Here is a 27,690-nt window from a genome sequence, read left to right as displayed (position 1 = left end):
ATACAGTATATTCCACTATACAGTAGCTACTGTATATCCACGGCGATCGGTTTAGTTCTTATTTATTTAGTTTGCAGTGTGTGTGTGTGTAATGCTCACAATGCCTCATTGAGGACTATAAATGCAAAACGTAATTGTTAATGATACAAATATTGTTGTATTTATTATCATTATAATTATTTAATTCCACAGATGTCTGCAGTATCGGCGATGCCCAATGACTTGTCCCAGAGAAAGCTGTTGAAAACACGGGCGCACACTGGTCTGTCCGACTTACGACAATTTACAATATGAAGCCGTTCGAGAATGCCAAATAAGTACGTAAATCAAGTTACGAAGGAACTTTCACGTATGTCCGTTCGAGAATGAGGACAATGTTAACAAACTGCTTTTCCTTTAAATGAAGTACCAATTAAGTAACGTTTCTGCACATTTGAACAAGTGCCAGACAAAAAAAAGTTACTATTTTAGTAACAAACAAGACTAAGGTCGCTTTCACACAGGGGCTGTTTGGTCCGGACTATCGGACCAGAATTCGATAGTCCGGTTTTTCGGGTTTCTGTGAATGCGCGTCGAACTCGGTCCGCGGACCAAACACGCAAACTCTGGTCCGCCTGAAAACGTAGGTCTCGGTTCGGCTTCATCGAACCAAACGCGGACCAAACGTAGGAAGTCACCTGATAAACCATCTATTATTACCGCGGCGCGCATTCACTGCAAAACAAGCACACTGCATCTATCTATCTATCTATCTACTGTGCATCTTGGGGTAGAAGGAAAAAAAACACAGCTGTTATTATTATTAATATTACCGCTGCGCGCATTCACTGCAAAACAAGCACATTGTGTAAACATGTCTCGTGGACAGACTTGGGGGGCAGAAGACCAAATAAAACAGCTGCTTGTGGGGGATGTGGGCACTCACAAAAACAACGAGGTGTACAAGTTGTTTAGCGAGAGGATGGCGGTAATGGGAATTATAATCGAACGATGGATCAATGTCACGTCTCTGCTACTACGCTTCACGCAGTTTGTGTTGACGCGCATTTCACTTCCTGAAAGGGAGGGATCTTCACTCTCCATTGTGTCCAATAGACGAGCGCCCTTTTCGACCGCGTGACATTGTTCAGAAAGTTCGGTGCGCCTGACAATTGCTATGTGAACGCAGGCGAACCAAATGAAGAATGCAACAATGTTGCAACTTCACCACCAGAACCGCACCGAGTCCACCAAAACTATATGTGAAAGCGACCTAAGTTAGCTAGTAATGCCCTTGGTTTCAAATAGTAGCCTATGTTGCATATCAGTAGTAGTGGTCTGTAGGTGGTAGTGGTCTATAGGTGGTAGTGGTCTATAGGTGGTAGTGGTCTATAGGTGGTAGTGGTCTATAGGTGGTAGTGGTCTGTAGGTGGTAGTGGTCTATAGGTGGTAGTGGTCTATAGGTGGTAGTGGTCTATAGGTGGTAGTGGTCTGTAGGTAGTAGTGGTCTGTAGGTGGTAGTGGTCTATAGGTGGTAGTGGTCTATAGGTGGTAGTGGTCTATAGGTGGTAGTGGTCTATAGGTAGTAGTGGTCTGTAGGTGGTAGTGGTCTATAGGTGGTAGTGGTCTATAGGTGGTAGTGGTCTATAGGTAGTAGTGGTCTGTAGGTGGTAGTGGTCTATAGGTGGTAGTGGTCTATAGGTGGTAGTGGTCTATAGGTGGTAGTGGTCTATAGGTGGTAGTGGTCTGTAGGTGGTAGTGGTCTATAGGTGGTAGTGGTCTATAGGTGGTAGTGGTCTATAGGTTGTGGTAGACATAAACACCTCCCCTACTTATCCTTTGTGTCGAATACCCATTCATCTCCTATCCCACCTTTGTGTTGAATACCCTCCTCCCCTGTTCATGGCTCACCCCTCCGCGTCTCTACAATTCGTAGCCGCATTTCTGCAGACCCCTCTCTGATTGGTTGTGGCCATTTCTGCAGACCCCTCTCTGATTGGCCAAGCGCACGCATGAGCCGCGACAAGCTCCTCTAGCCAGGAGTCGAAACTCCGTTAAGCTCCAGAGAGAGAGGCTGAAAACCCACAGTTGTTGCCCGACGGATGGGAGCCGAATCCCGGATCCGAGTTTTCTGATGAATAGCCCCAAAACATGGAGGTCGCGAACGCAATATATACGCATGGAAGTATTGATTACGCCATAACGAATCATTAAAAAAATATACCGTTAACTGGAATATGTTGTGTGTGCCTACACATATGTTGGATAGGATTATGTTATTGGTTTGTCATTAAAAACCAATAATAATCGCTCGCTGGCTTCGCTGACCAGAGCTCTCTCAGATTCAAAGTTTTAATTGCAGCCTGGAACATACATGTTTCGGAACCAATGTGTAACTAGACAGTTACAATATAACATTTATATTAATTAACCCAGTTAATGCCTTAAGAGAAAGAGTCTGGTGGTCAATTGCTACGGAAATGTTGTGTCTTACTAATAATAACTAATTCCTTGGTCAATAGAAGTCTCTGTGATACTTTCTGAATATGATTTGGGAACATCAAATGGGCAGGCCGCAAAATAACAACGTTACAATGTACAGTTTCTGACAGCTGGCTGTGTTGTGAAATGTGCATAACGTTATGAATAAACCGCGAAGTCACACGAAATAACGTTATACGCGAATCTGGTAGTACATTTCCAATCAGAGAGGGGCTTCGCTCAACCAATCAGAGAGGGGTCTGCAGAAATGGAGCTCAACCAATCAGAGAGGGGTCTGCAGAAATGCGGCTACGAATTGTAGAGACGCCACCCCTCCTCCCTCCTTCACCTTTCTCCAGCCCCTCCCTTTGACCCCCGCCCCCATGTCTCATCCTCCTATCCCACTGGTCACCTGACGACACCCCTTTGGTCATGTATGAATATACTATTAATAATAAACTAATAACACTATTCTGGGAGCCACTTCCGGGGTCCCAGGCCAGGCCAGGACTTAGGAGGTGGTAGTAATCTGTAGGTGGTAGTGGTCTGTAGGTGGTAGTGGTCTGTAGGTGCAACCAACATGTCTTAGTCCCCCCCAGAGATGCACTGTAGACTGTGTGTAATTGAGATTGTGTGTGTGTGTGTGCGTGCGTGCGTGCGTGCGTGCGTGCGTGCGTGCGTGCGCGCGCGCGTGCGTGTGTGTGTGTGTGCGTGTGCATGCATGCATGGAGGCTCTCAAAGCTGGTGGTCCGCAGCCGCACTGAGAGTATTGAGGTCGTCGGGGGAATACTTGTCGGAGCCTCGCCCGGCAGACTCGCGGAAGCTGGCGGAGATCTCCTCAAAGGAACGTCCCCTGGTTTCTGGCACCTTGAGGTAGGTGAAGACGAAGAACCCGAGCAGCATCACAGTGAAGATGATGAAGACGTACGGGCCGCATAGTTGCTACAGGGAGAGAGGCACAGGCACAGGGGATATTTCACTGCTGAACAAACGCTCACAAATCTACGGGTGGGGGAAAAACTATAGATATGAACTGCGCTGATGTCAGTGGCGGCTCGCCACTGGTGGCGCTATGGGCGCCGACCCACCTGTTAAATGAGAGAATAAGAAAAAAAAAATACTTTTTTGTTTTTTGTTTTATAGCCCTATAAATAATATAAACATGTTTAAAATGAATAATATTTACTCATTTTAAGTATGTTTGTATTTCCAATGCACAATATAACGTTATTATCTAAATAAAAAAAACTGCGTTTTCATGGGCAGGAAGTGACGTTTTTTTTTATTTTTTCGTATTTCTCGCCTGGGCAAGAAGCGATAGCGCTCTGAGTGCGCGTCACAGTTTGATCGCTGTCTCCGTCACAGCCAATCAGTGCATACGGCGTTGTGCGTTGAAATATGACTATTATGTTGGAATCCGAGCGCGATTTGAAGCGGTCTAGAAAGCAGCGTGAACTTCCGTGAGAATTTCCATAGCCGCATTTCGCGGAGACGCTCTCTGATTGGCCGACACCAGTATTTTTTTCTATGGCAGAATTTCACAGAGACGATCTCTGATTGGCCGAATCCAATTTCTAATGTTCCAATTCTAGCAAGTTCTAGCTTGGTTCCTGGTACTAGGACTGTTGTTTGTCTTAGAGCGTGCCGTGCTGTGACTGCAAGTTCTTTAGACTGTTAAGCTTAGGCACTCTTTCAAAGTTGGTTAAGGTTAGAGTTTGTCTTAGAGCATGGCGATAGAACGCCAGGTAGTTTGCAGTCTGTTCGAGCGGAAATGGACAAAGGAATGTACTTGTTGAGTGTTGTGCTAACGTCGACGAGCTCAGCTGAGCTAACACTTGGCTAACAAGCTATATGGCGGATTATACACGTTTCCTGCCCTGGACGTTTCAACTAAACAGTGAGTCTCTCTCTCTCTCTCTCTAACGTTAGTACTACTAGGCTGGTGCGGGCTAACTGGCTATCGTTCTGGGAGCTAACGTTAGTAGTACTACTAGGCTGGTGCGGGCTAACTGGCTATCGTTCTGTGATTTGTTTACTTGGTAACACGGGTTGCTAAGGAATTTAGGTTCGAGGTTGAAGAAATCTCTCTCTCTCTCTCTCTCTCTCTCTCTCTCTCTCTCTCTCTCTCTCTCTCTCTTCTTAACGTTAACGGTTGTAAATAGTTTTTTTAGGAGCAGTACTACTGCTGGCCATTCATGAAGCGAGACATTGCTGATTGTTTATTTATCGATGGCTCATTGATTTAACTACTGCAGCTCTCTCGGATTGAAAATACGTGGATTATGGCTTGTTCAATATCGTCTATGTTTGAATGAATGAATGAATGAGAACTTTATTAACAGATTGCAGAATGGGTACAATACAGTACGGCTCAATACACACAATTGTTAAGGGGATGCAGACCAGAGAAAGACGTTTGTCTTGTTTACATCAGGGTCCCAGATTTTCGATTCATATCGATAGTTTAATAGCTAGCCTTGGCTCGTTTAACAATATGCAAAATATGTGTACAGCCCTGTACTCATACTGAAGTTATTCTTGGTATATAATAGGTCTGATTGTGTAACGAATCGATTCCACGTCGCGCTGTGTGTGAGAGAGAGAAGGAGAGAGGGAGAGATCTGCCTGTGTTTGGAGACGGGCGAGTTTTGTTTCTAACTTTTCTATTTATATTGTGTTTCAAGTTGTGAATTAGAGTCTAGACTATACTTTATTTGACTGGTTGTGTGTTGTTGTAGTAACAGCTGAGCGACTCGTTCATAAGAGCCGATTCATTGCCGTGAGCGTGAGTCGAATCGCTCATGTCTTGCCATGAGTCTTGCGTGGTACAGTACTGTACTGTACATGTTCGCAAAATATTTGGTATAGCGCCCCTAGTGGCGAAGTACCCAGCGGCCGCCACTGGCTGATGTGTGAAAATTATTGAGATGGTTGGAAGAGTAGCGGAGACGAGAGAGAGAAGGAGCTCTGCCAGGATTCAATCCCAAGCCAGCAGAGATCAGTGGTGGAAGTAGTTACACAGTTCTTTACTTAAGTAAAAGTAGAAATACCCAGATAAAATAGTACTCTGGTAAATGTAAAATTCCTTCATTCAAAATTCGACTTAAATAAAAGTAGAAGTATTTTTTAATTATGTTTTTGGTAGATGTTTTTACTACCGGGCAGTCCGGTAGAGAGAGAGAGAGAGAGGAAGAACGGGAGACAGAGCGGGGGGAGGACATTCGGCAAAGGACGCCGGGTCCGGGAATCGAACCCGGGTCGGCCGCTTCGCGACGCAGCGTGTTACATGGTTCGCCACTTGGGCACCCCAAGTAGAGAAGTATTTGATATTGAATGTATTTAAGCATCAAAAGTTAAATTCAATGATAATACATTTTTCATTTTTGTTCTAAATTAACTTCAGAACATTTGAGTGTGTTTTTACTTGCTAACATCAGTGTGCTGTTCTCACTTTACCTCAGTGTGTTTAAACTTTGGACGTTTTTGTGGCAATACAAACTTGAATATGTTTCCTTAACCTCTTAAACCCGAGCCGTATTTTCTGGAAATTCGCCTAAAAATACATACTTAGGTAAATGGAAGATTGCTTCACTTCTACAAGGCCATTTGCATGTTCTTGGTATCTAGGGACATCTATGGATCTCAGAGAATGTATTCCCAGTGTCAGAAATATTGTGTCTGTTACTACGCTTGAGTAAATTGTAATGAACTAAAGGAGAATATCAATTATCTATTTTTTTTATTTTTATTTTTTATTATCTTTGACGGTGAATAACACCATGCTAAAATTGCCCAGACATGAGACTGAGCTCATTCAGCACCTTCTTGAGATGTACAAATCTAAGCAAATGAACAAAGGGCAGATTATTAAACAGAAGGTTTTGTAGATACAGTACTCAAGATTCAGATTCAGATATATATATGGAAAGAATGATACAATTTTTTTTTATAATTTAATTTATTTTTATTTAAAAAAAAAAGAATTTGTATCATTCTTTCCAAAAGAAAAGAGGCCTAGAAGCGTGGCTAATGCTAATGGCACGCATACCAGAGGCTAACTGCCTAAGAAAACAGGCACAGAGGCACTGAAAGAGGATTTCACCCATCTAATGAACACACTAGACTAGACAAATATCAAGGCAAATATCAAGGCCACATCAGTGGACCAATTGCATGCTTTTGCAGAGGACAAGAAGCCTTCCGTCAGACATTAAGCACCCCCACAGCCCAAATGGAATGATAATTTCTTTTCTTTTTCTTTTTAATTATACTTTTATACCCCTAGTGGCTCGGGTGTACATATTTTGTAATACAATATATATATCGAATTGAAGGCGTATTTGTTGCCTGTCGATAGCGACAAAATCCGACAAAATCCGTTCAGCGGTTCTCGAGTTACATGCCGGTATTTGTACACGGTATTGCGCAAAATACCACTCCCGACTCTTGGGGCTCTAGTTCCGTCAATCTATATCCGATCACGAAAATTATTATGTAGGGTTGTAGCCAATGAGTGTGGCATTCCAATGATACCCCACCTGGGATTGTATGAATCAGGGATCTAGTGAAAATATAACAAGCGAAAACAGGAAGAGAAAAACAGCAGAATTAATTGAAGTCTATGAGAAAACTCAGTTTTTCTTTTGTACACAGTTTACCAAAATCACTCCTAATCACTCATTTCTGAATGGATCTTTATGAAACTGTACATGTACTACATAAGGCTTCAGGCTATGGGTCCGTATGGATTTGTAAGCCATACCACCTTCTGGGGAAATACTACCTCTGGACTACTAACTATTACAGAAAAACTTGAGTAACAAGTTTTTCTACAACTCAAGTACAGACTCTATTATGTTAGCACTAAAATTAAAATTTCTATCTGGAATCAGAAACGTCAAAATGTCATATTTCAAAAGAGACCAGGCTCATGCATGTGCTATAAGTATAAAGTATGTTGTTTTGGTTTGCAAAAAAAGTATGCAGTCCTCAAAAATTTAAACTAAAAAGGCCACTTTTGGGGGGAGCGGGTTAAGTAAATGCAGTCCATTTAGACTGCACATGTCTACATTTAGACTGCACTATAGCAAAGGCAAGCAGGAATTCATTTATTTCTCAACCATATTTTATTCCAATCCAAGTTCACGCTAGCCAACCAGGTAGCCACCTTTTTGGCATATTGTTTGATTATAGATGTTAAACTTGACTTTATACGTACCTGAAATACCCACTAACATTCCTATAGGCCGCTGCCTTTTTGTTTATGTCTCTATATTAATTATTTGAGATGTCAAACAACTCACAGCCAACTTAAGTTTTCCTCCCTATTTTCACTAACAGACTGACTGTTATTCTACAGATTGATCAACCTTGCACGGCACAGCAAAATATATTCTACTCTGCAGAGTCTCAAGTCGTAAGCTAGCACATGCATGTGGACGTTCCATGAAGTTCCACGAAATTCCATGAGAAAGGGGCATCACTTGTCATTTTGCTGGCAAAAGCCCATAACTAGTCTACTTGATTTGTTAACTGGTCTGTGCAACTGAGACGTGTTGGCGGATTACCTCGACATACTGGAAGGTCATGCCCACTACAAAGTTGGCCGACCAGTTGGAGAAGCCGGCAACAGCGATGGCAGCCGGCCGGGGTCCCTGGCTGAAGAGCTCAGCCACGATGAACCAGGGGATGGGGCCGGGGCCAATCTCAAAGAAGGCCACAAAGGAGAAGATAGCCAAGATGCACACGTATGACATCCACTTGAGCTGGTCCTGAAGAGAGATGGTAAATGGACTGCATTTATTTAGTGCTTTTATCTAAAGCGGTTTTACAATTACAATTCCTCACATTCACCCATTCACTCACACATTCCCACACCGATGGCGGACGCAACCATGCACCAGTGTCTTGTTCATGGACACTTCGACACGTAGCCGGGAGGAGCGGGAATCGAGCCGGGAACCTTCCGATTACCAGATGACGCTCTACCTCCGGAGCCACTGTCGCCCCATAAGATGCTTTCAGTCACTTACTATATATAATAATATTATTCATAATAATAATAATAATAATAATAATAATAATAATAACAACAATAATAATATGAGGAGAAGAAAAACTAAGAATATTAGAGTATCTATACAGGCCTTTTCTAAAAACAGATACATGCTTCATAGAGGAATATTACAAGAATATGGAAAAAGGAAAGATTGGCAGTTAGTCCAGATTCATTGTTACATTAAACCTGATACATCTTCCTTTCCTGAGCTGCCTGATGAGATGCTCATAGCATACATAGTACATAGTAAGTAGTCGTATAGGCATAGTAGCATAGTAGCAGAACTAACCTTGTAGAAGTGGAGAAATCTTCCATTTACTTGGGTATGTATTTTTAGGTGGATTTTCAGAAAATAGGGCTAGGGCTTAACAGGTTAAGGACCCTCTTTTGAACTATGACTTATTTTTTTGTTTTAGTAAGGGTTATTTGAGCATCAAAGAATATACAGATATGATTGATGTTTAGCCCAGTTGTTATGACTAAGTCTAATGTATTACCATGCCGGTGAGTATTTTGTTATATGCTGTGTTAGATCAAAGCTATCCAGTAGATTTGCAAGCTCTATAGCTTTGGAGTCCGCTTTTGTATCTGGTAACACATAGTGAGATCAGTTCAGAGAACTCCTGTATAAATAATGGTGAGTGTCTATGTGGGCGATATATTGTGACAATTATGGTTGATACAGTTTTGAGTTCAATGGCTAGATATTCCATCGACATGAACTTATAGTTCTGTGATTCAAATTTTTTTTTAGGAGAAAATGGCTGCAACCCCTCCTCCTCTTCGGTTCTTTCTGGCAGAGACTTTACACCTGAAAGGGTTCTAATGTAGAGTAGTATATAAACGTCCAGCCGTCTCCACTCACCAACAGCTTCATGGCAACAGTCATGAGAACGGCTGAGAACGCCATTCCCATCAGACCAGTGAGGTGCAGGGATCTCCTGCCCGCCCGCTCCACAACAAACAACTGGAGAAGAGTGAGAAAAACAGAGGAAGAGAGCAAGAAAGAGAGTGTGCATGAGAGAAACCAATAAGACCTGTAGCCTCAGGTAATTGGAAGGCAAAGGTAACACTACTACTAGCATTAAATCTGCACGGTGATTGATTTAATGGACATTTTATTAACAGATTGCAGAATGGGTACAATATTACGTCTCAATACACACAATCGTTAAGGGGATGCAGACCAGAGAAAGACTTTGGTCTTGTTTACATCAGGGTCCCCCATTTTCAATTCATAATGAATTGTAAGTAAGGGTGCAACTTGCTCCGTGCAATCCATTCTTTGTGGATCTAGCCCTGTTATCTGTGTGCTCAGTGCTCTGCATCGTATTGACCCTTGTTCTCCTGTCTATAGGATCTCACCCCTCCGGCCTGCACCCCCACCTACGGACCTCACCAGCCTGCCCCTTCCCGGGACCGCAAGGACACACGTCGCCCGCTTGTCTCCTCTCACTCCCAGCAATTCATTACCTGCCTTCCTTGTCATTCCCTGGGTTTTCCATTAAATAACCTAAACAGCCTCATTCTCCTGTGCCTTGCGTTCTGCTCTTGGGTTTTCCCGACACCCCCCATAACATGTACAGTATAATTATGTACAGTGATACAGGTTTAAATATATTATGGTAGTAGGCCATACTGGCCAGTGGTATAACTAGTAAGAGTAGGTCTGGGATATATACAGATATGAATATCACAGTAGGTATGTGAACAGGGATATATGCTGATCTATCGAAATGGTTATAGATAAATATATATTATTGTATTATAATATTATTGTACATGGCTATCATACAGGTATGTAAACAGTATGGGTAGAGGTAAGTCCTGTATCCATCTAGTCTTCTCATCCGTATTACTTCTACTTACTGAGACCACAGTGAAGGCGGTGTTGACCACTCCTGCCCCAATGGTGGCGTAGATGGGCTGAGAGACTCCAGCCTTCTCAAAAATCCTAGTAGAGTAGTAGAACACCTACAGAAAGAGACAGAGAAATCTATGTTTAAAAAGTTGGAATAAGGAATAATACACTAATGGGTAGTGTAGAAGTCTAAGCACTAGAGGTCTGCAAGCCTGACGGAGCCCGACACCATGGACAGATTAGGGCCGGGCTCGGGACGTTTTTTTTTAATGCATATAGATAGGGTTTGGGTAGGGCTTGGGCTCCTTTTATTAGTCTCGCTTAATTTTACATGCACGTGCATAAGAGAGTCAGCGATGGAGAAGCAAAAAGCTAAAATAGCAATAGCGCGCTATGGGTTGAGTATACCCGCAAGCAGCACCTCGAGCGAGCAACATTTCAGCACCGCAGGGAGAACGCAGGAGGAGAGGAGAACAGCGCTGAAGCCATCAACGGTGGATGCCATTATTTTCCTTCACAGCGCACGTGAATGAACAGCGGAGTGGAATAAACTGTAAAAAGTTTTGCATCATTGTTTTTGGATTTAGCCGGTTGGCGAAGATTTGTGAGAAAGTGTTAATGTTACTCAACGCAAGAATAACGTTGCTGACGTTCATCTAACAGCGAAGTGGTAAGTCCATCCTGATTTACTCAAATTAATTGGCTGCTAGTTGGCTGAGTGTTTTCAGTATGCTTTAGTCTCATGACATGACATGTTTTAGTCTGTGGGAATGTAATTGTTGCCGCAGAGCTATTGTTATTTTTTTATTTAACCTTTATTTCACCAGGTAAGAAGCTTGAGCTGAAAGAGCTATTTTTCGAGCAACATCCAGGAGCTGCCGGACCGTGTAAGCAGGATGGTCATTGATAATCCGGGGGGGGGGGGGGGGGGGGGGCAGAGGACAGGAAGAAATGGGCTTGATCCGGGAAACATGAAAGGTTGGATGGACCCATAGAGAGCGGGGCAGCCAGAGATGCACAGATGAGCGGTTAATAATTCGGTTGATGCAGAAAGGACCGATGAACTTAGGTGCCAACTTGCGGCATTCCACCTTAAGAGGAAGGTCGCGGATAGATAACCACACCTCCTGGCCCGGACGATAGCGCAGGGCCAGAACCCGATGATGATCAGTCTGTTGCTGGTACCGGGAAACAGAGCGGAGTAGTGCAGACCGAGCCTTCTTCCTCGTTCGTTGGCAGACGGAACACTCACCTCCACCTCTTGGTCAGGAAACTGTGGAGGTTAATACCCGAGAGCACACTGGAAAGGGGAGAGTCCAGTAGCCGAGCTCTGGAGCGAGTTGTGAGCGTACTCCACCCAAACCAGCTGCCGTCTCCATGTCCTGGTTGGCACGCTCAGTCTGCCCGTTAGACTGTGGATGGAAACCAGAGGACAAACTGGCTGACGAGCCAATGAGGGAACAGAATGCCTGCCAGAACTGCAATGAAAACGGCGGCCCCCGATCCAACACCACATTCCGGGGGAGACCATGAAGTCGAAAGACGTGCTGGACCATCAGTTGTTCAGTCTCTTTGGCGGAGGGCAGTTTACTATGGTTAGGATGGCGGTATTACCGTCTGAAGAGGGCAGTCCTGTGACAAAGTCAATTGAGATGTGTGACCATGGCCGGCGTGGGACGGGCAGCGGGTGGAGGAGCCCCGATGGAGCTGAGTGGGTCGCCTTTCCCTGGGTGCAGGCGGTACAGGCCAATATGAAGGCCTGTGTGTCTGTCTCCATGGTAGGCCACCAGAAGTGTTGTCGCAGAAACACCAGGGTGCGGCTAACCCCGGGATGACAGGTGAGCCTGGAAGAGTGTGCCCACTGTAGGACAGCCAAACGAGCAGAGTCCGGGATGAACAGGCGGTTAGGCGGACCATTGCCGGGTCAGGTTGGGAGCGCTGTGCAGCCCTGACCATGCGTTTGATGTCCCAGGTGATTGCAGCTATGAAGCAGGAGGGCGACAGGATGGGGTCTGGGCCGGAACCGGACTCCCCTGCCGAAAAGAGATGGGACAAGTCATCAGGTTTAACATTTTGTGAGCCCGGGCGATTCGACAATGTGAAGTTGAATCTCCCAAAAAAGAACGCCCATCGGGCCTGACGGGAGTTGAGACATTTAGCAGACTGAAGATTTTTGAAGGTTTTTGACGATAAAGGGGAGAACCGCTCCCTCCAGCTCCCTGTTGCCGACATAGTTCCTCTCAGCTGGGGATAGACATTGAGAGAGGAAGGCACATGGATGGAGCTTATTGTCCATATGGGACCCAACTCCCAAGATGTAGCACTGAACGGCACAGGAAGTCCTTCATTCTGACAGCCATCAGACTTTACAATGCATCACTGTGCCAAATTTCCCTCGGGATGAATAAAGTATTTCTATTCTATTCTTTTTTTGTATCAACTTTTTTTCCTCCTTTTTCTGTATTTTACTCCCATCCCAATTTAGTCGTTATGCCAATTCTCCCCTCCCCTTCCTGGTCGTTGTGCACATTTGCCCCCCACTTGCCGGTCTAGGGAGGGTTGATAGATACTATCACATGTCCCCTCTGATACATGCGGAGTGGGAGGCTCACACTACTTCCCCTAGTTCCCTCCCTCGCTGAGCAGGCGCCCCGACCGACCTGTAGGAGTCGCTGTTTTACAACAACCAGGATACACACCCCGCCGGCTTCCCACCCGCTAACACTGCCAATTGGTTAGTATGGATGACCGACCAAGCCGGAGGTACCGCTGACAGCTGGATTCGATACCAGTGTCTCTGCGGTGGTAGGCAGGCGCTTAGTCCGCTGCGCTACCCAGCCGCACCTCTATTCTATTCTATGAGACAGGACAGCTCCCACTCCCGTATCCGAAGTGTCAACCTCCACCACAAACTGTAGGTCGGGATCGGGCTGGACAAAGACGGGTGAAGTGACGAAGCAGCATTTGAGGCAGAGAAAAGCTGCATCCGCCTCAGGAGACGAACGAAAAACGGAGTTAGTGGAGGTGAGAGCACAGAGGGGTTCGGCGACGCAGCTATAATTGCGGATGAATCGCTGATAAAAATGTGCAAAGCCCAGGAAGCGCTGTAGCTGCTTCACGGAGGAGGGTTGGGGTCACTGGGTGACCGCAGAGACCTTAGCGGGGTCCGTCTGTACCTGCCCCTTGGAGATGATGTAGCCCAGAAAGGATACAGAGGATACATGGAACTCGCCCTTTTCCGCTTTGAACCTCTTAGCATGCAACGTCCCGCATATGGGAAATTTTTCTGACTTTTTGCAACCGGCACTTTGGCGACCCCTAGTGGCTCGGGTGTGCATATTTTGTAATACAATATATATATCGAATGAACGCCCCATTTGTTCAGCTTGAATCAGCTCGGGAGAGTACTAGTACTGCAGACTCCCCTCCACTCCTTGTCGGGTCGTTCTTGTTACCACCATCTACTGCTGCGTCTCCGGCGTGAGACGTCGAGCCACCCATCACCACCTGTCGCCGTTTTCCTGGAGTGGGACACCGTCTTCGCTCTCTATTACTCCACGGGAGGATCCCAGTGTTCCCACTCCAGACGTTGTGCCGGCTACTTCCCTACTCCCTCTTCATGGTCCTCGTTCCTGGGGTGAGGCTCGCCATCACTCTCTATTACTCCACGGGAGGATGCCTGTGTTCTCACCCCGTTCCCCTCGGACCCCCTGTGTGCTGCGTTGCCCGTCGGCAGCGTCTGGTGGGGAGGAAGAAGATTCCTTGGCAGAGCTGCAGAGCCGCAGGGCCCTACTCGGTGTAGGGACGAAGAAGATCCTGTTACTTTTTTCCCAGCCTGTTGGCCCGTTAAAGGCACAGTGCCGCATTTTTTTGTGTTCATGGACGTTGATGTTTTTACCCCCTTAAAGGCTGAGTGCCGCTTTTTTTGTATATAATAAATCATGCCCTTGCTTTGGCTAACTCTGATTACCTGTCTGTGTCGTGCAATTGGGGTCGCATTACAAACCATAACAGCTATAAGTATAATGTTGTTTTGGTTTGCAAAAAATGTATGCAGTCCTCAAGTTAAAGTAAAAAAATTGCCACTTTTCTGCCCGCTTGATAAGAGGTTAAAAAGCTTATTCTCTAACAGCCATTGGAGAACTATGCGAACATGACGTTGATGAGTCTTCAGGTCCTTGGAGAATATTAGAATGTCGTCCAGGTACACGAATACGAACAGTCCATTCATGTCCCTGAGAATGTCATTCACCAGATTCTGGAAGACTGCTGGGGCATTGGAAAGGCCGAACGGCATCACAAGATACTCGAAGTGGCCGATAGGGGTATTAAATGCAGTTTTCCACTCGTCATCCTCCCGAATGCGAACAAGGTGGTAAGCGCTGCACAGGTCTAACTTGGTGCAGAGGACTGAAGGCAGAGCTAATGAGGGGCAGCGGGTACTTATTCTTTACCATGATGTTATTAAGCCCCCGGTAATCAATAGACGGTCTTAGGATTCCATCCTTCTTGCCGACAAAGAAGAACCCCGCCCCCATGGGAGACGATGAGGGACGAATCAAGCCTGCCACCAGAGATTCCTGGATATATTTTTCCATCGCTTCCCGTTCGGGGCGCAAGACGTTGGCGCAGTCATATGGCCGATGGTGCGGCAGAGACATCGCCCGTAGTTTGGAGAACACAGCAGCAAGGTCATGATGCGGCCTGGGAATGGAAGACAAATCGGAGACCTCAAATGGAGAAGATTTTATCAGAGTATCAGAGAGGGAGGGCTTGTGCGGAGCGCAAACAGTTAGCATGGCAGTAGCTGCTCCAAGAAATCCCTTTGCCCGAGACCCAGTCGACTTGCGGGTTGTCTTTTAAGCCACGGATAGCCAAGCACCAGGGGAGTAAGAGGACAAGAGATAACCAACAACTGAATCATCTCCCGATGATTACCGGACAATAATAAAGTAACGGGAGCGGTCTGAACCTTGATCTTAGCCAACGGCATGCCATTAAGTGCTTTGGCCTCCAGGGGTGAGTCGAGTGGTTCTAAGTAACTCCAGACCCAAAGACCTGGCCACTTCGCCGCCGATAAAGCTTTCGTCTGCACCGGAGTCGATTAGGGCCGAAAAATGGGACTGACTTTTAAAACAACAGAGTAGCACGGACTTGAGGACGAGAGGAGATGAGAGAGAAAACTTTTGCTTGGCTCGTACGCACCTACATATTAAGCAGACCTACATATTAGTAAAAGTAGAGGAGGCTTATTTGATTGAGCAACAGATTTGCCATGTTGACATTTTAAACTCAGAATCCTATATCCAGCCTCTTTTAGTATTGTTGCACAGTGCAGCCCAGCATGTGTTGACCAGACTTACCGCATTGATACCGGACAGTTGCTGCGAGAGCTGCAGCATGATGGCGATGAAGATGGGCTGGCGGTAGACAGGCGAGCGGAACAGCTCTGGGATGGTCACTGTCTTCTCCTGCATCATCTGGCGACTTTCCTCTTTCATCTCCTCCATGGCGGCACCCACGTCATCTGTGCCACGCAGCTTCTTGAGGACTGGGACCAATGGCAAAGTGACAACAACAAAGGTGTTATATTAAAGCTGCTATAGATAAAACATTTTTGTAGCGTAATCTACTTTTTTAATTCTTTAAAAAAATATTATAATACATCCACAGAACTTTTAGAAAGGTGCAGAATAAAAGTATTGCTTTTCCCTAAAAGGAATAATTGATTAATGAATGTATAATAAAAAAAAATTGGCGGGTACAAAATGTATGTTATCCCCCTCCCTACTTCCCATGTGGAATGCACCTGATTGGATAAATAACATGCTGGTGCGTTTTGCAGCATGTAGTGAAGATCTTGTCTAGACACACTCGGCTAGAAGTGATGTCACCCCATTTATGTTTTGGTTTTGGTTTGGGTAGATAGAGGAGGTAGTCAGAACTCAGGAGTAAGACAGACTTAAACCTCTTAATTGCTAGTAATGACTTGTTATTTGGAACAAGGACCATAACGTTTGATTTCTTTGGATAATGGAAGTGTGTCTGTGAATGAATGCTGATGTGATACGTTATTCTATGTCTCACCGTTGTGGGCCTCGTCCTCCTCATTTTGGATAATGAGGAGGAAGCGGGGGCTCTCTGGGCAGAAGGGTAGCAGGCCACACTGCACCACAGCTGGTATGAGGGTGAAGGCCAGCAGGAGAGGCCACAGGGTGGAGTTACCCATGACTGACTCAAGCCCAAAGACCTGAAAAGCAGACAGCATAAAACTGCTTTATACAATCTTGGTCCCTTTTTTTGGAGGAGGTATACTGATCAGGGATTTGTGCTAGCTTCACCCTATTGTCAAATAGATGAAGCAAGATGCTGAAGCCAGTATGAGATATAATGAAGGTTATGTATTGAGTCCGGTGAGGACCGGACTCGTCACGGTTCAAATACAAACAAATTCAAAAGGTCCACACAAGAGCAATATCAATCAATAAGAATATTTATTGAAATAAGGCAAAAAATCCAGTTTGATAAGCAAGAGAATGGTCATAGGCATACCAGTGGTCAAAAACACAAAACAGGCTCGCAGACAGAAAAAGCGATTGTTCAATACTCAGGGTAGTCGTCCGGTCCAGGGAAAGTACACAAGGGAAAATCTCAGCCAGTCCAGGGTCCAGTACACAAAGAACACCTACTCGCTTTCCTCTCACCTCTCACTACCTCTCACCATCACAACTCTGAATACTCCATCTCTCTCTTTCTCAACAACACAACTCCAACTCCAACTCCTTACTCCGCTCAACTCACTCCTCTCTATCTCAGTGTTAATGTACTGTGTGGGGCTTGGTGTGTGCACATGAGGTGTGTGTCAACTAATTATGTGCAGGTGAATTCTATCAGTACTAATCAGCTAGTGTGTGTGTCAGGAGTGTGTGCATGTGTGTGACTAATGCTGTGCAGGTGTGTTCTATCAGTACTAATCAGCTACCTAAGTGACTCTACTCCTTCCATGACAGACATATCTCCCATCCTTCACATATCCCAAGGAGGGGGGAGGAGATCTGTCACAGTATTATAACCCTAGTTGTATTAATACAGTATGCAATATAACAAAGGTTATGTATTATAACCATAGTTACAATAATAATGGCAAATCATTTTGCTCTACTCCCTATTTCCCCTTAGTTCTCTTTCCGCATGAAAGTATCCGCATGGTTCAAGTAAACTCCCAGGAACTTGTATGTCTCCACCATCTCCACCATCTCCCCTTGGATAGTGATGGAAGTTGGGTATAACGTATTTGAGTTATAGCAGAAGTCGGAGGTGTAGAGGGTGAACAGGAAGGGTGACAGCACAGTTCCTTTGGGGGCACTGGTGTTGCTCACCAGCACATCCAGCTGGCTGCCCTGCAGTCTGATGTATTGCAAGCTGTTGGTGAGGTAGTCAGTGATCCAGGCCACCAGTCCATCTTCCAGTCGCATCACTGTGAGCTTCTCTTCCAGCCACAAGGGCTGGATGGTTTTAAAGGCACTGGCGGAATCGAAGAACATGGTTCTCACTGCATGGCCTCTCCAGGTATGTGTAGGCTCTGTGTAATATGTACATTATGGCATCCTGCACCCCAATGTTGCCTGGTATGCAAACTGCAGGGAGTCCAGGGAGTCACTCAATAGGGGCTTGAGGTGTTGCAGGACCAAGGTCTTCATGACACGCGACTAGCCTGTAGTCGCTGAGGGCACTTGGGCACCCCATCTTGGGCACCGGGACAATGCAGGAGATCTTCCAGAGCTAGGGCACCTTCTCCAGCCTCAGGGAAAGGCTTAGAGGTCTTGAGAACCCTGGGGTTGGTGTTGTCTGGTCCTCTGGCCTTGAGCACCCTTGGGTTTGTGTTGTCTGGTCTTGAGCACCCTGGGGTTGGTGTTGTCTGGTCTTGAGCACCCTGGGGTTGGTGTTGTCTGGTCTTGAGCACCCTGGGGTTGGTGTTGTCTGGTCTTGAGCACCCTGGGGTTGGTGTTGTCTGGTCTTGAGCACCCTGGGGTTGGTGTCGTCTGGTCCTCTGACCTTGTTCACGCTGATCCTGGAGAGCTGCCTCTGCACCTGGGAAGTGGACACCAGTGCTAATGGGTGGGGGAGGGGCTTAACTTGTCAAACCTGTTGAAAAACTTGACTTTTGCATGTTCCGAGGGTCCCTCAACAGCCATGCCTTGCTGCTTGAAGCCTGTTACTTTCCTGACCCCCCTCCCCTACACACACACACACACACACACACACACACACACACACACACACACACACACACACACACACACACACACACACACACACACACACACACACACACACACACACACACACAACACACACACACACACACACACACACACACACACACACACACACACACACACACACACACACACACACACGGTTGAAGTCACCATTAATCATGATGAATACAACCAGGTGGTTTGTCTGTAATTCCACTGCTGCTCTACTGCTGGTGTGAACAACCAGGCTGCTGCTTGTATGAGAAATTACATTCATGGTGCTTCGATGGCAAGGTGTCTCCAGCGTGTGTGTGTGAGCGAGTCAGTTACTGACATTGCCAATCATAGAAGTGTCCCCTCTATAAATCCCCTAAATAACATATTGTACATACATTCCACAAGGTTCTGTCCTGGGCCCTTTGCTATTTTCCATTGATATGCTACCCCTCTGTGATATTATACGCAAATTTGGTATTAACTTTCATTGTTACGCAGATGACACTCAATTATAGCTACCTATTAAGCCGAATGATTCCTCCCAACTACAAAATATTGAGCCTTGCTTGCTTGCCATTAATGATGTTAATGTTGCAAAACTGTCTGCTCCCTCTGAACACATTGGCGTCAGACCCGAGATATCCCAGGTTAACTCGCCAGCGGTTGAGCGCCAGACCCAAGATTTCTGGGGTTTTGGTTGTTTTTTCTTTTATTCAATATTTGTATTCATTATTCATTCACGGACCTCGGTGTTCCCATAAGAAATCATTCTGAGATTGCCAAAGTGCAATACTGACCGCATCCTGCTAGGTGGCAGTATTGCCCACCCTTTGAAACCTTATATCTCTAAATGTGTTACATTTAAACGCCTCCGGGTGCAGAATTTAGACGGAGCCAAGTAAATCGCTTCATCCGACCACTTCGAAACGCATCTAGCACACTCAATCCATAAATTGTGCCAAATTATGTCCGGGACCAGATGGACATCAATACTGGAAATCGCGATCAGACAATTGGAATATCCGTTTTGGAATAACCCCGATCAAAGGTAAGGACTATATGACATCAATTTCACCTTGATCCTACAATGTTTTCATACCGATCCAGCTGATCAGCGTGTGTGGTGTTCAAAACGAATGCCGTTACTGGCTATCAAAGCATCAAAAAACGCCCCCCCCCCCCCCCCCCCCCCCCCCCTTTCATGCATTCATGATGAAACATAATACCTATTATATACATTTGATTTGGAAATAGTAGCGTGTCCAGGCAAGAAACGCCAACGCTTATAGCAGAATTCACGTAGCGCCCTATAACTCAGCTTTTCAGGAATGATCCCGGATCACTCTTAAACTATACAATATTCATCACGGGATAACACGCAAACGTATACATGAAGAAATTGTCTATTTTTTGCATGTTCGACGGAAGAAAGTCACTGTCAAATGACCATAGTATTGTCTCCATAGCTATAATATAGAATATAGATATAGCTCTCCAAACAGTGACGCACAATGAAAGTAGGCTATGGAAAGCGCGTTAGCTACAAGGATAAGGCTAATGGCTGGCGCTCAAGGTGTTGAGCCCTAGCCATATTTTCAGAAAATTTGCCTAAAAGTACATACCCAAGTAAATGGAAGATTGCTCCACTTCTACAAGGTCAATTTGTATGTTCTTGGTATCTAGGGACATCTATGGACCCCAGGGAATGTATTCCCTGTGACAGAAATATTGTGTCTGTTACTATGCTTGAGTAAATTGTAATGAACCAAAGTTGAATATAAATTATTATTATAATATATTTTTTCCCCCATCTTTGACTGGATCAGAGTGATTCTCCTGCCCCCTGGGGAGTGTGACTTTGAGACTTTAATAATATAATAATTAGGGATGCTCGATATTGGCTTTTTTACCGATATTGTCCAACTCTTAATTTCCGATACCGATATCAACCGATATCACATTTTAATGCCAATATCGGCCGATAATATCGGTAGGCCGATAATATCGGACATCCCTAATAATAATTCATTACACTTATATAGCGCTTTACTCAGACTCAAAGCGCTCCCGACAATGTAGGGTGGAAATTGCCTCCTTCACCACCACTGGTAGCACCCAACCTTGGGCTATGCAGGCTCAATGGCTGGCACCAAGCACACATCACACTACATAAAGGCTGAATGGCTCAGGAGACAGGGATTGATATCAGCCAAGACGAAGGGATGATTAGGTCGCCTTGATGTCAGAGACCTGATTGGGAATTTGGCCAGGAACGTCAGGGAACCCCCTACACTTTACGATAGGCGCCCTGCGTCCTGATAGGTGTCCCTATCACCGTAACAGGGGCATTGTTATTGACAAGTCGAGAGGACAGAGTGCCCCTTGCTGGACAACAACACAACTTTCCGACAACAGCCTTGACCGGGGCTTGAACCACTGATCTTACGATCATGAGTCCGGAGCTCTATTCATGTAACCACGCTGCCAGACAGCTTGAGTTTAGAGCCTTGACTTTGAGCCTTCGTCTTATTTTTCATACCAGCGCTTGTATTCCTTTTTTTGTGCTGCATCTTTTCTTTTCTTTTCTTTTATCTTTTCTTTTTTTTACGTTTCAGCTACGCCTGTGTGTGTCTCCTATATACTTGTGTATCCCCCTATGTGTCAGTGAAAGCCTATATCTCAACTATGTGTATATGTAGGTGTATGTATGTCTATTTCCTATATATGAGTATGTGCATGTATGTGTGCCCCTGACGTGTATACCTTATCCTTGTGTATATGAGTGCGTGTAAACCTATTATGTACACATATGAATATGTGTATCCTAGATACTTGTATGTGGCTATATCTGCGCACATGTGGGTGTGATAGAGACAGTGACCGTTCCATAGACACACCATCCGGACATAAAATATATGTACATATATACATAATATATTATAGAGCACAAGTACCATCAGATCAAATCCCCTTTTTCATATTCATCCTTGATAATATTGTAATCCCATCTTACTCATTTGTCCTCAGATCGTTCAGTCAGGTGTAGAAAACTGTCCCATATCTCAGCGAAAATATCCTCTCTCCCTGCGACTCTATATGTCACCCTTTCATATGATGCTGTCCGAAACATTAGTTCCATCCATTCTTTAAAAGTAATATCAACAGGTGATTTCCAATGTCGTAATGCAATTCTACATCCTGATATCATGGCCATTCTATACCACATTCCCCGGTATTTAGGCAGTTTAATCCCTTTCGGTACTATACCCAAAACACATGCCATTGGGGCGTTATTTATCTTCACATTCAGGACCTTACTTAGGAATATCACAATTTGATCCCACATTTTCCGGACCTTCTCACATTCGTACAACATGTGCAGTAAAGTGCCTGTCTCCTTCTCACATCTCCAGCAGATGTCACTGTCCCTTAATTTCAGTCTGGCCAGTTTACTAGGCGTCCAATAGCTTCTGTTCAGTACTTTGTAAAAAATAAGTTGTGATTGCGCCTCCCTAGAGAATTTACTCCATTTGGATACCAGTTTCTCCCACATTTCCTCAGTAATCTCCTCATGTACATCGTTCTCCCAGCTCAATCTCAAACCCGCCAATTTGGGTGCATTGTATTCTCTTATAACATCATAAAATCTTGACGCACCGCCTTTCCTGCGCCATCCTTTATAGAATATTTCTTGAATTGCAGTAATTGGGCCGCACTTTGGTCCTCCTATTGATGACGATATACAATGTCTAATCTGTAGGAATTTATAAAAGTTTTTATTATCTATATCAAAATCCTCCTTAATATCCTCAAAAGGCAAAACCCCATCCTCCCCGGCTATATCACCTAGTACATGTATCCCCCTTTTAACCCAATCGTCCCATATGACTGATTTCTTCCCAATCTTTAGTTTCTTATTATGCCATATAGAGGCTCTCGTAGTTAAGTATGGGCTATCACCAGTCATTTTGTGCGATTGATTCCAAGTTTCCCTGATAAATGCCATCAAAGGGTTTTTAAGAGGTATAGGTCTGTCTGATTGTGTCAGGAAGGATTCCAGAGATGAGGGATATATCATTTCCTCCTCCATCTTGACCCAAGCAGGTGCCTCCTCAGACGAGTGATTCAGTTTGGAGAGCTGGGAGAGCGAGAATGCATAGTGATACCAGTCTAGTTTAGGCAGGGATAAACCGCCATTTTCCTTTGCTGCATACATTTTGGCCCGTCCAAATAGCGGCCTTTTGCCCCCCCACAGATATACATTAATGACTTTGTCATACTGTCTGAGTAACTGGGTCGGGAGAGTCAGCGGCAACATATATAGGATATAATTTAATTTGGGAGCTAGTATCATTTTCACTAGGTTTATCTTTCCCAGGAGGGACATATTCATTTTGGCCCAATTCTGGGTCAGAGCACTAATGTGTTCGATTATAGGGGCAATATTGGCTTGCATCAACTCTTTCAGACCTGGGATCAGCTTTATTCCTAGGTATATCAACCCTGACGGCATCCATCTGTATTGCCACCCCCTTCTGATATCAGGGGGACAACATTTAGAGAGAGGCATTGCTTCTGACTTGCTCCAGTTGATTGTGTACCCAGATATTTCAGAGAAGGACTCGATAACATTTCCAATGATCCCAACTGCTGTTCGGGGATTGCTGGATACCAATAAGATATCGTCCGCATATAAAAATAATTTATGTTCTACCTGCCCCGCTATTATCCCTTTGATGTCCTGATTAGTCCTCAGTGCGATAGCAAGTGGTTCGAGGAAAAGCGCAAACATTTGGGGAGAAAGCGGAGAACCTTGCCTCGTCCCCCGCCCTAGGTTAAAGGGCGAGGATACGATCCCGTTGGTCAATACTGATGCCATCGGATTTGTGTATAACAGTTTTACCCACCCAGTAAACGATGGACCGAACCCGAAGCGCTCTAGCGTGTGAAATAAGAATGCAAATTCCACCTTATCAAAGGCCTTTTCGGCATCCAATGAGAAGGCTACTGTAGGTTCTATATCATTCCTTACCTTCCACATTATGTGTAGGAGTCTGCGGATATTATCAGCTGAGTTTCTCCCCTTCACAAAGCCCACTTGATCTGAATGCACCAAAGTTGGTAGCACATCTTCTATTCTATTTGCAAGTATCTTTGCCAATACTTTTTCTTCCAAATTGCTCAGGGATATAGGTCTATAGCTTCCACAGCATTGAGGGTCTTTGCCCTTTTTCTGTAGTAATGTAATAGTGGCAGATCTCAAGCTAGTGGGCAATCCCCCCTTTATCAGTGAGTCCTCATATACTTTTAATAATCTCGGAGCGATTATATCACTGAATTGTTTGTAGAAATCGGGAGTAAACCCGTCGTCTCCTGGTCAGCGCTTGTATTCCTATGCTTTTTTGTTCTTAGCTCTATTATTATTTTAATTTTAAAATGTTCTTATACTTTAGATACTATTGCTACTATTTATGTATATGTGTTTTATTACAGGTACATACATACACATACCAATTATTTGCTTGTTCTATTCTCCATCCATCTATCATCCATATAAAACATTATAATATCACTGAAACGTGATGGGGGATCCCCTTTGAATTGTTCATCTGAGGTTTCTCCCCACCACGGCATCAGTTTTTTTTCGGGGGTTGTTCCTTATCTTCATTGGGGAAAATCTGGGGGTGTTGCAAAAAATTTTGGTTTTTGCTCTGGATCTATTGTGATGTTTCTTCTTGATCTGTGAAGCCCATGGGGGCATTTCGTTGTGATTTCGGGCTATACATTTTATTTGATTTTACATACATGGAGTTGTATGACTTCTGGATATGAGCTATAATCTGGTGTTGGCTGGATGGATCATACAACAAATGATACTCTATCTTTTAAACCTTAGTCCCTGCCCACCTAAAAGCAGATTCCATGCTGCTACAACACTGTTGAGGATGTTGCAGAGTGCTCACCTACCTGCGCTATGAGTATGCCAATCACAATGCCGAGCTGATGCAAGGTGCCCAGCGCTCCACGGAAAGAGGTGGGTGAGATTTCGCCAACATACATGGGCACAAAACCGGTAGAGAGGCCAGAGTAGAGGCCCACGACGAAACGGCCAATGATGAGCATCTCAAAGGATTCAGCCATCTTGGAGAAGCCCATGAGGGCAGCAGCGGTGAAAGCGAGACCATTGGCCATGAGCATGGAGTTCTTCCTGCAAATAAAATAATATCAATTAAAATCATTTCATATTTTTTTTTTGCATTCATCAATGTGAATGTTGTATCCTCACCAAGCCGCCTGCATTAGGCAGCTATTAAACTATCTATTTATATGGATTTCGTTAAACGTATCCTTTGTGTCTGCTGTCATTTGCGTGGATTGCGTTTGAATCAGAATGTTTCTCCACTGGCTCTTACGACGTGCACTAAGCAAGGTAAGAAATAACAACAATAAATAATAACAATAGAGAACAAGACGGTATATGGAATATTAATAGTCTATTCCACTATAGCTATATCGGCGCGATTGGGTTTAGTTCTTATTCATTTCAGTCATTTGCAGTGGTTGTCTAATGCTCATGATGCCTCGTTCAGTCATGTTATTGTTAATGATACAAATATTGTCCTATTTATGATTATTATAATTATTTCATTCTGAGGATGTCTGTAGAATCGACATGAATGCAATCACCAATGATTTCTCCCAAATGAAGCCTTTAACCACTTAAGCCTGATGCATAAGTGGTTAACCAGTTTAATCACTTGTGCATTGTATGTTAATATTGCACTTTACTGTTACATTTGCACTCTGGTTGGATGCCAAACTTATTTTTGTTGTATTGTACCTTGTGCTGTATAATGATAATGAATCTAATCTAATCTAATCTAATCTAATTTTGATCAGTTGCTAATTGCTTTTGCGCTACCTGTTGAATATTTCCCCCATAGGGGTCAGCACGAACCAGAAGCAATGGTTAGCCTCTCCTTATAAGGAGCTGCCGGGGCGTTTCTGTATGCAAATTCAGGTGTATGAGAATGCGCTTCCAGTTTAAGAAAGAGTGACATTCTTCATTCATGGGAACCCAGCTGCGATCATTTTAGCCCACTTACGAAGACCGTTTCATGCGTTCAGGCATCCGGAGGATTTTCGTAAATGTGTTCGTACAAACTTCTTATGAAGGTAGTTACGAAGATAGTTAAGTACACTTTCGATCATGAGGTCCATTGATCCCAAGAAATCTACTGGCAATTTGGATCCTCAGCATATAACTGGAGACAGGAGTGATCCAAATAACTAGATCAATATCCAAATTATCTTGCTTAGCAAGTTCAAGTTCAAGTTCAAGTTCTTTAATAGTTGTCATACAGAAGTACAGAATACTTTCATACAAAATGCTTCTTACTGTTACGCTCCAGAGACTGTGCTAGACAAGATAGTATCAAATAACATAATAACATAATATAGCATGAATTTAGAAGAAGAAAAATGAGGTCACAGTGTTCAGTATAGACATATGTACAATGTTCTGAGTTACCATATACTATACAATACACAATACTATGCAGTGTACTAATGTACAGTACTATCTAGTGCAAAGCAGAAATGGGATGAGGTACAATTTTAGGTACAATTTACAGTAAGGTGTACGAGTTGTAGTGCAATCCTTCATCCATAAATATAAAGTGTGGGGAGTGGGTGCTACAGTGTGTTTGTTTAAAGTGGGTGTGTGCTATAAAGTGTGTGGAGTGGGTGCTACAGTGTGTTTGTTTAAAGTGAGTGTGTGCGTGTGGATGTGTGTGCTATGTGCGTTTGGTGGTTGTTGTTGTGTAGTGTTCATTCATTGTTCGTTTAGCAGCCTGATGGCCTGGGGATAGAAGCTTCTTCTGAGTCTTTCTGTGCTCGCCTTGAGACTCCGGTATCGCTTGCCTGACCGCAGCAGTTCAAAGAGGCAGTTGTTCGGGTGACTGGAGTCTTTAATGATTCTCTTAGCCTTGCCCTTGCAACGCTTGTTGTAAATGTTCTGGAGGGTGGGGAGCCCCCCTCCAATTGTGCGTTCGGCTGAACGTGTCACTCTTTGTAGTCTGCTTCGGTCTTGTGCAGTGCTATTCCCAAACCAGGATTCTAGAATCTACAGTCACTTGGAAATAATCAACTCAAGGAATTTCTCACCACAAAATCTGTTCTGTTCTGACTAACTAAATGCTAAAATGCTAAATGCTAAATATATGCAATATAATCTAATAATCCAATAATCTAAATTGTATCTAATATAATCTAAAATGCTAAAATGCTAAATGCTAAATATATGATCTGATGAAGTATACAGTATTCACATAAGGTGCGGTATGCATATGGTATACAGTATATTGTCCTTTTATAGTAGTTGGATGTCTGGCAGCAGCCCCTGCCCACTGTTGTGGAGCCTGATGGCCGCTGGTATGAAGGACTGGCTGAGGCGGTTAGTTGAGTGTCGGGGGGTATGAGTCTGTGACTGAACGTGCTAAATGGCAATACAGTTAGTCTTGGTGGTGTAGTTCTACTCTTAGGGCTCCCTGCTGCAAGAGAGGTTAACCTCTTAAGCCCTAGCCATATTGTTGATACGGTTAGGGTCTTTACTATTGGCTAAATTTGAAAAAGAAACACAACATCACTTAACTCATTCAGCGCCATAAACTGTCCCCATCTCTGCCGCTTCAGGCCATCTTAAAATGGTCATTTTCGCAGTGTTTTACGATGTTTGCAGAGCTGTGTGTGTGTTCTGTATTATAGCTGTGGAGACAATGGTGTGGCTCATTTGACAGACACTACTTGTAGTCCAACATGGAAGAAATAGTTTGTTTCTACACACTGTAGTTTGTAGTTTATTACACACTAAACATTGCTCATTTCCAAGATAATCCAGTCTTTTTCCATAGATCACGAGATAAAACACGTTATGTGCAATAAGCCCAAACCTTTCTGGTTGATCCCCTGAAACCCCAAATACTCCCAAATCAATATACCATGTACACATGTACCTTCACAAGGGGGGGGGGGGCATTTTAACTCAAAACCAT

The 27,690-nt window shown here is 44.3% G+C and overlaps 1 protein-coding gene across 1 annotated transcript in view; it reads right to left on the bottom strand.

Moving 5' to 3' along the window:
• Positions 1-3,195: 3,195 nt before the first annotated feature.
• The window catches only part of slc2a1a (solute carrier family 2 member 1a), a gene marked incomplete at both ends in the record, with an annotated part of 44,758 nt that continues 20,263 nt past the window's right edge, over positions 3,196-27,690 (bottom strand). The window contains 7 exons of the mRNA XM_084332839.1: positions 3,196-3,402; positions 8,028-8,231; positions 9,384-9,485; positions 10,388-10,492; positions 15,743-15,930; positions 16,467-16,629; positions 24,605-24,845. Of these exons, the coding sequence (XP_084188965.1) occupies positions 3,196-3,402; positions 8,028-8,231; positions 9,384-9,485; positions 10,388-10,492; positions 15,743-15,930; positions 16,467-16,629; positions 24,605-24,845 (1,210 nt within the window). The remainder of the gene's footprint in view (positions 3,403-8,027; positions 8,232-9,383; positions 9,486-10,387; positions 10,493-15,742; positions 15,931-16,466; positions 16,630-24,604; positions 24,846-27,690) is intronic.

The sequence above is a fragment of the Notolepis coatsorum genome (genome assembly GCF_963971535.1).
Source record: "Notolepis coatsorum genome assembly, chromosome: 17".
In the NCBI taxonomy this organism is placed as follows: domain Eukaryota; kingdom Metazoa; phylum Chordata; class Actinopteri; order Aulopiformes; family Paralepididae; genus Notolepis; species Notolepis coatsorum.
This window is presented reverse-complemented; position numbering and strand designations above follow the sequence as displayed.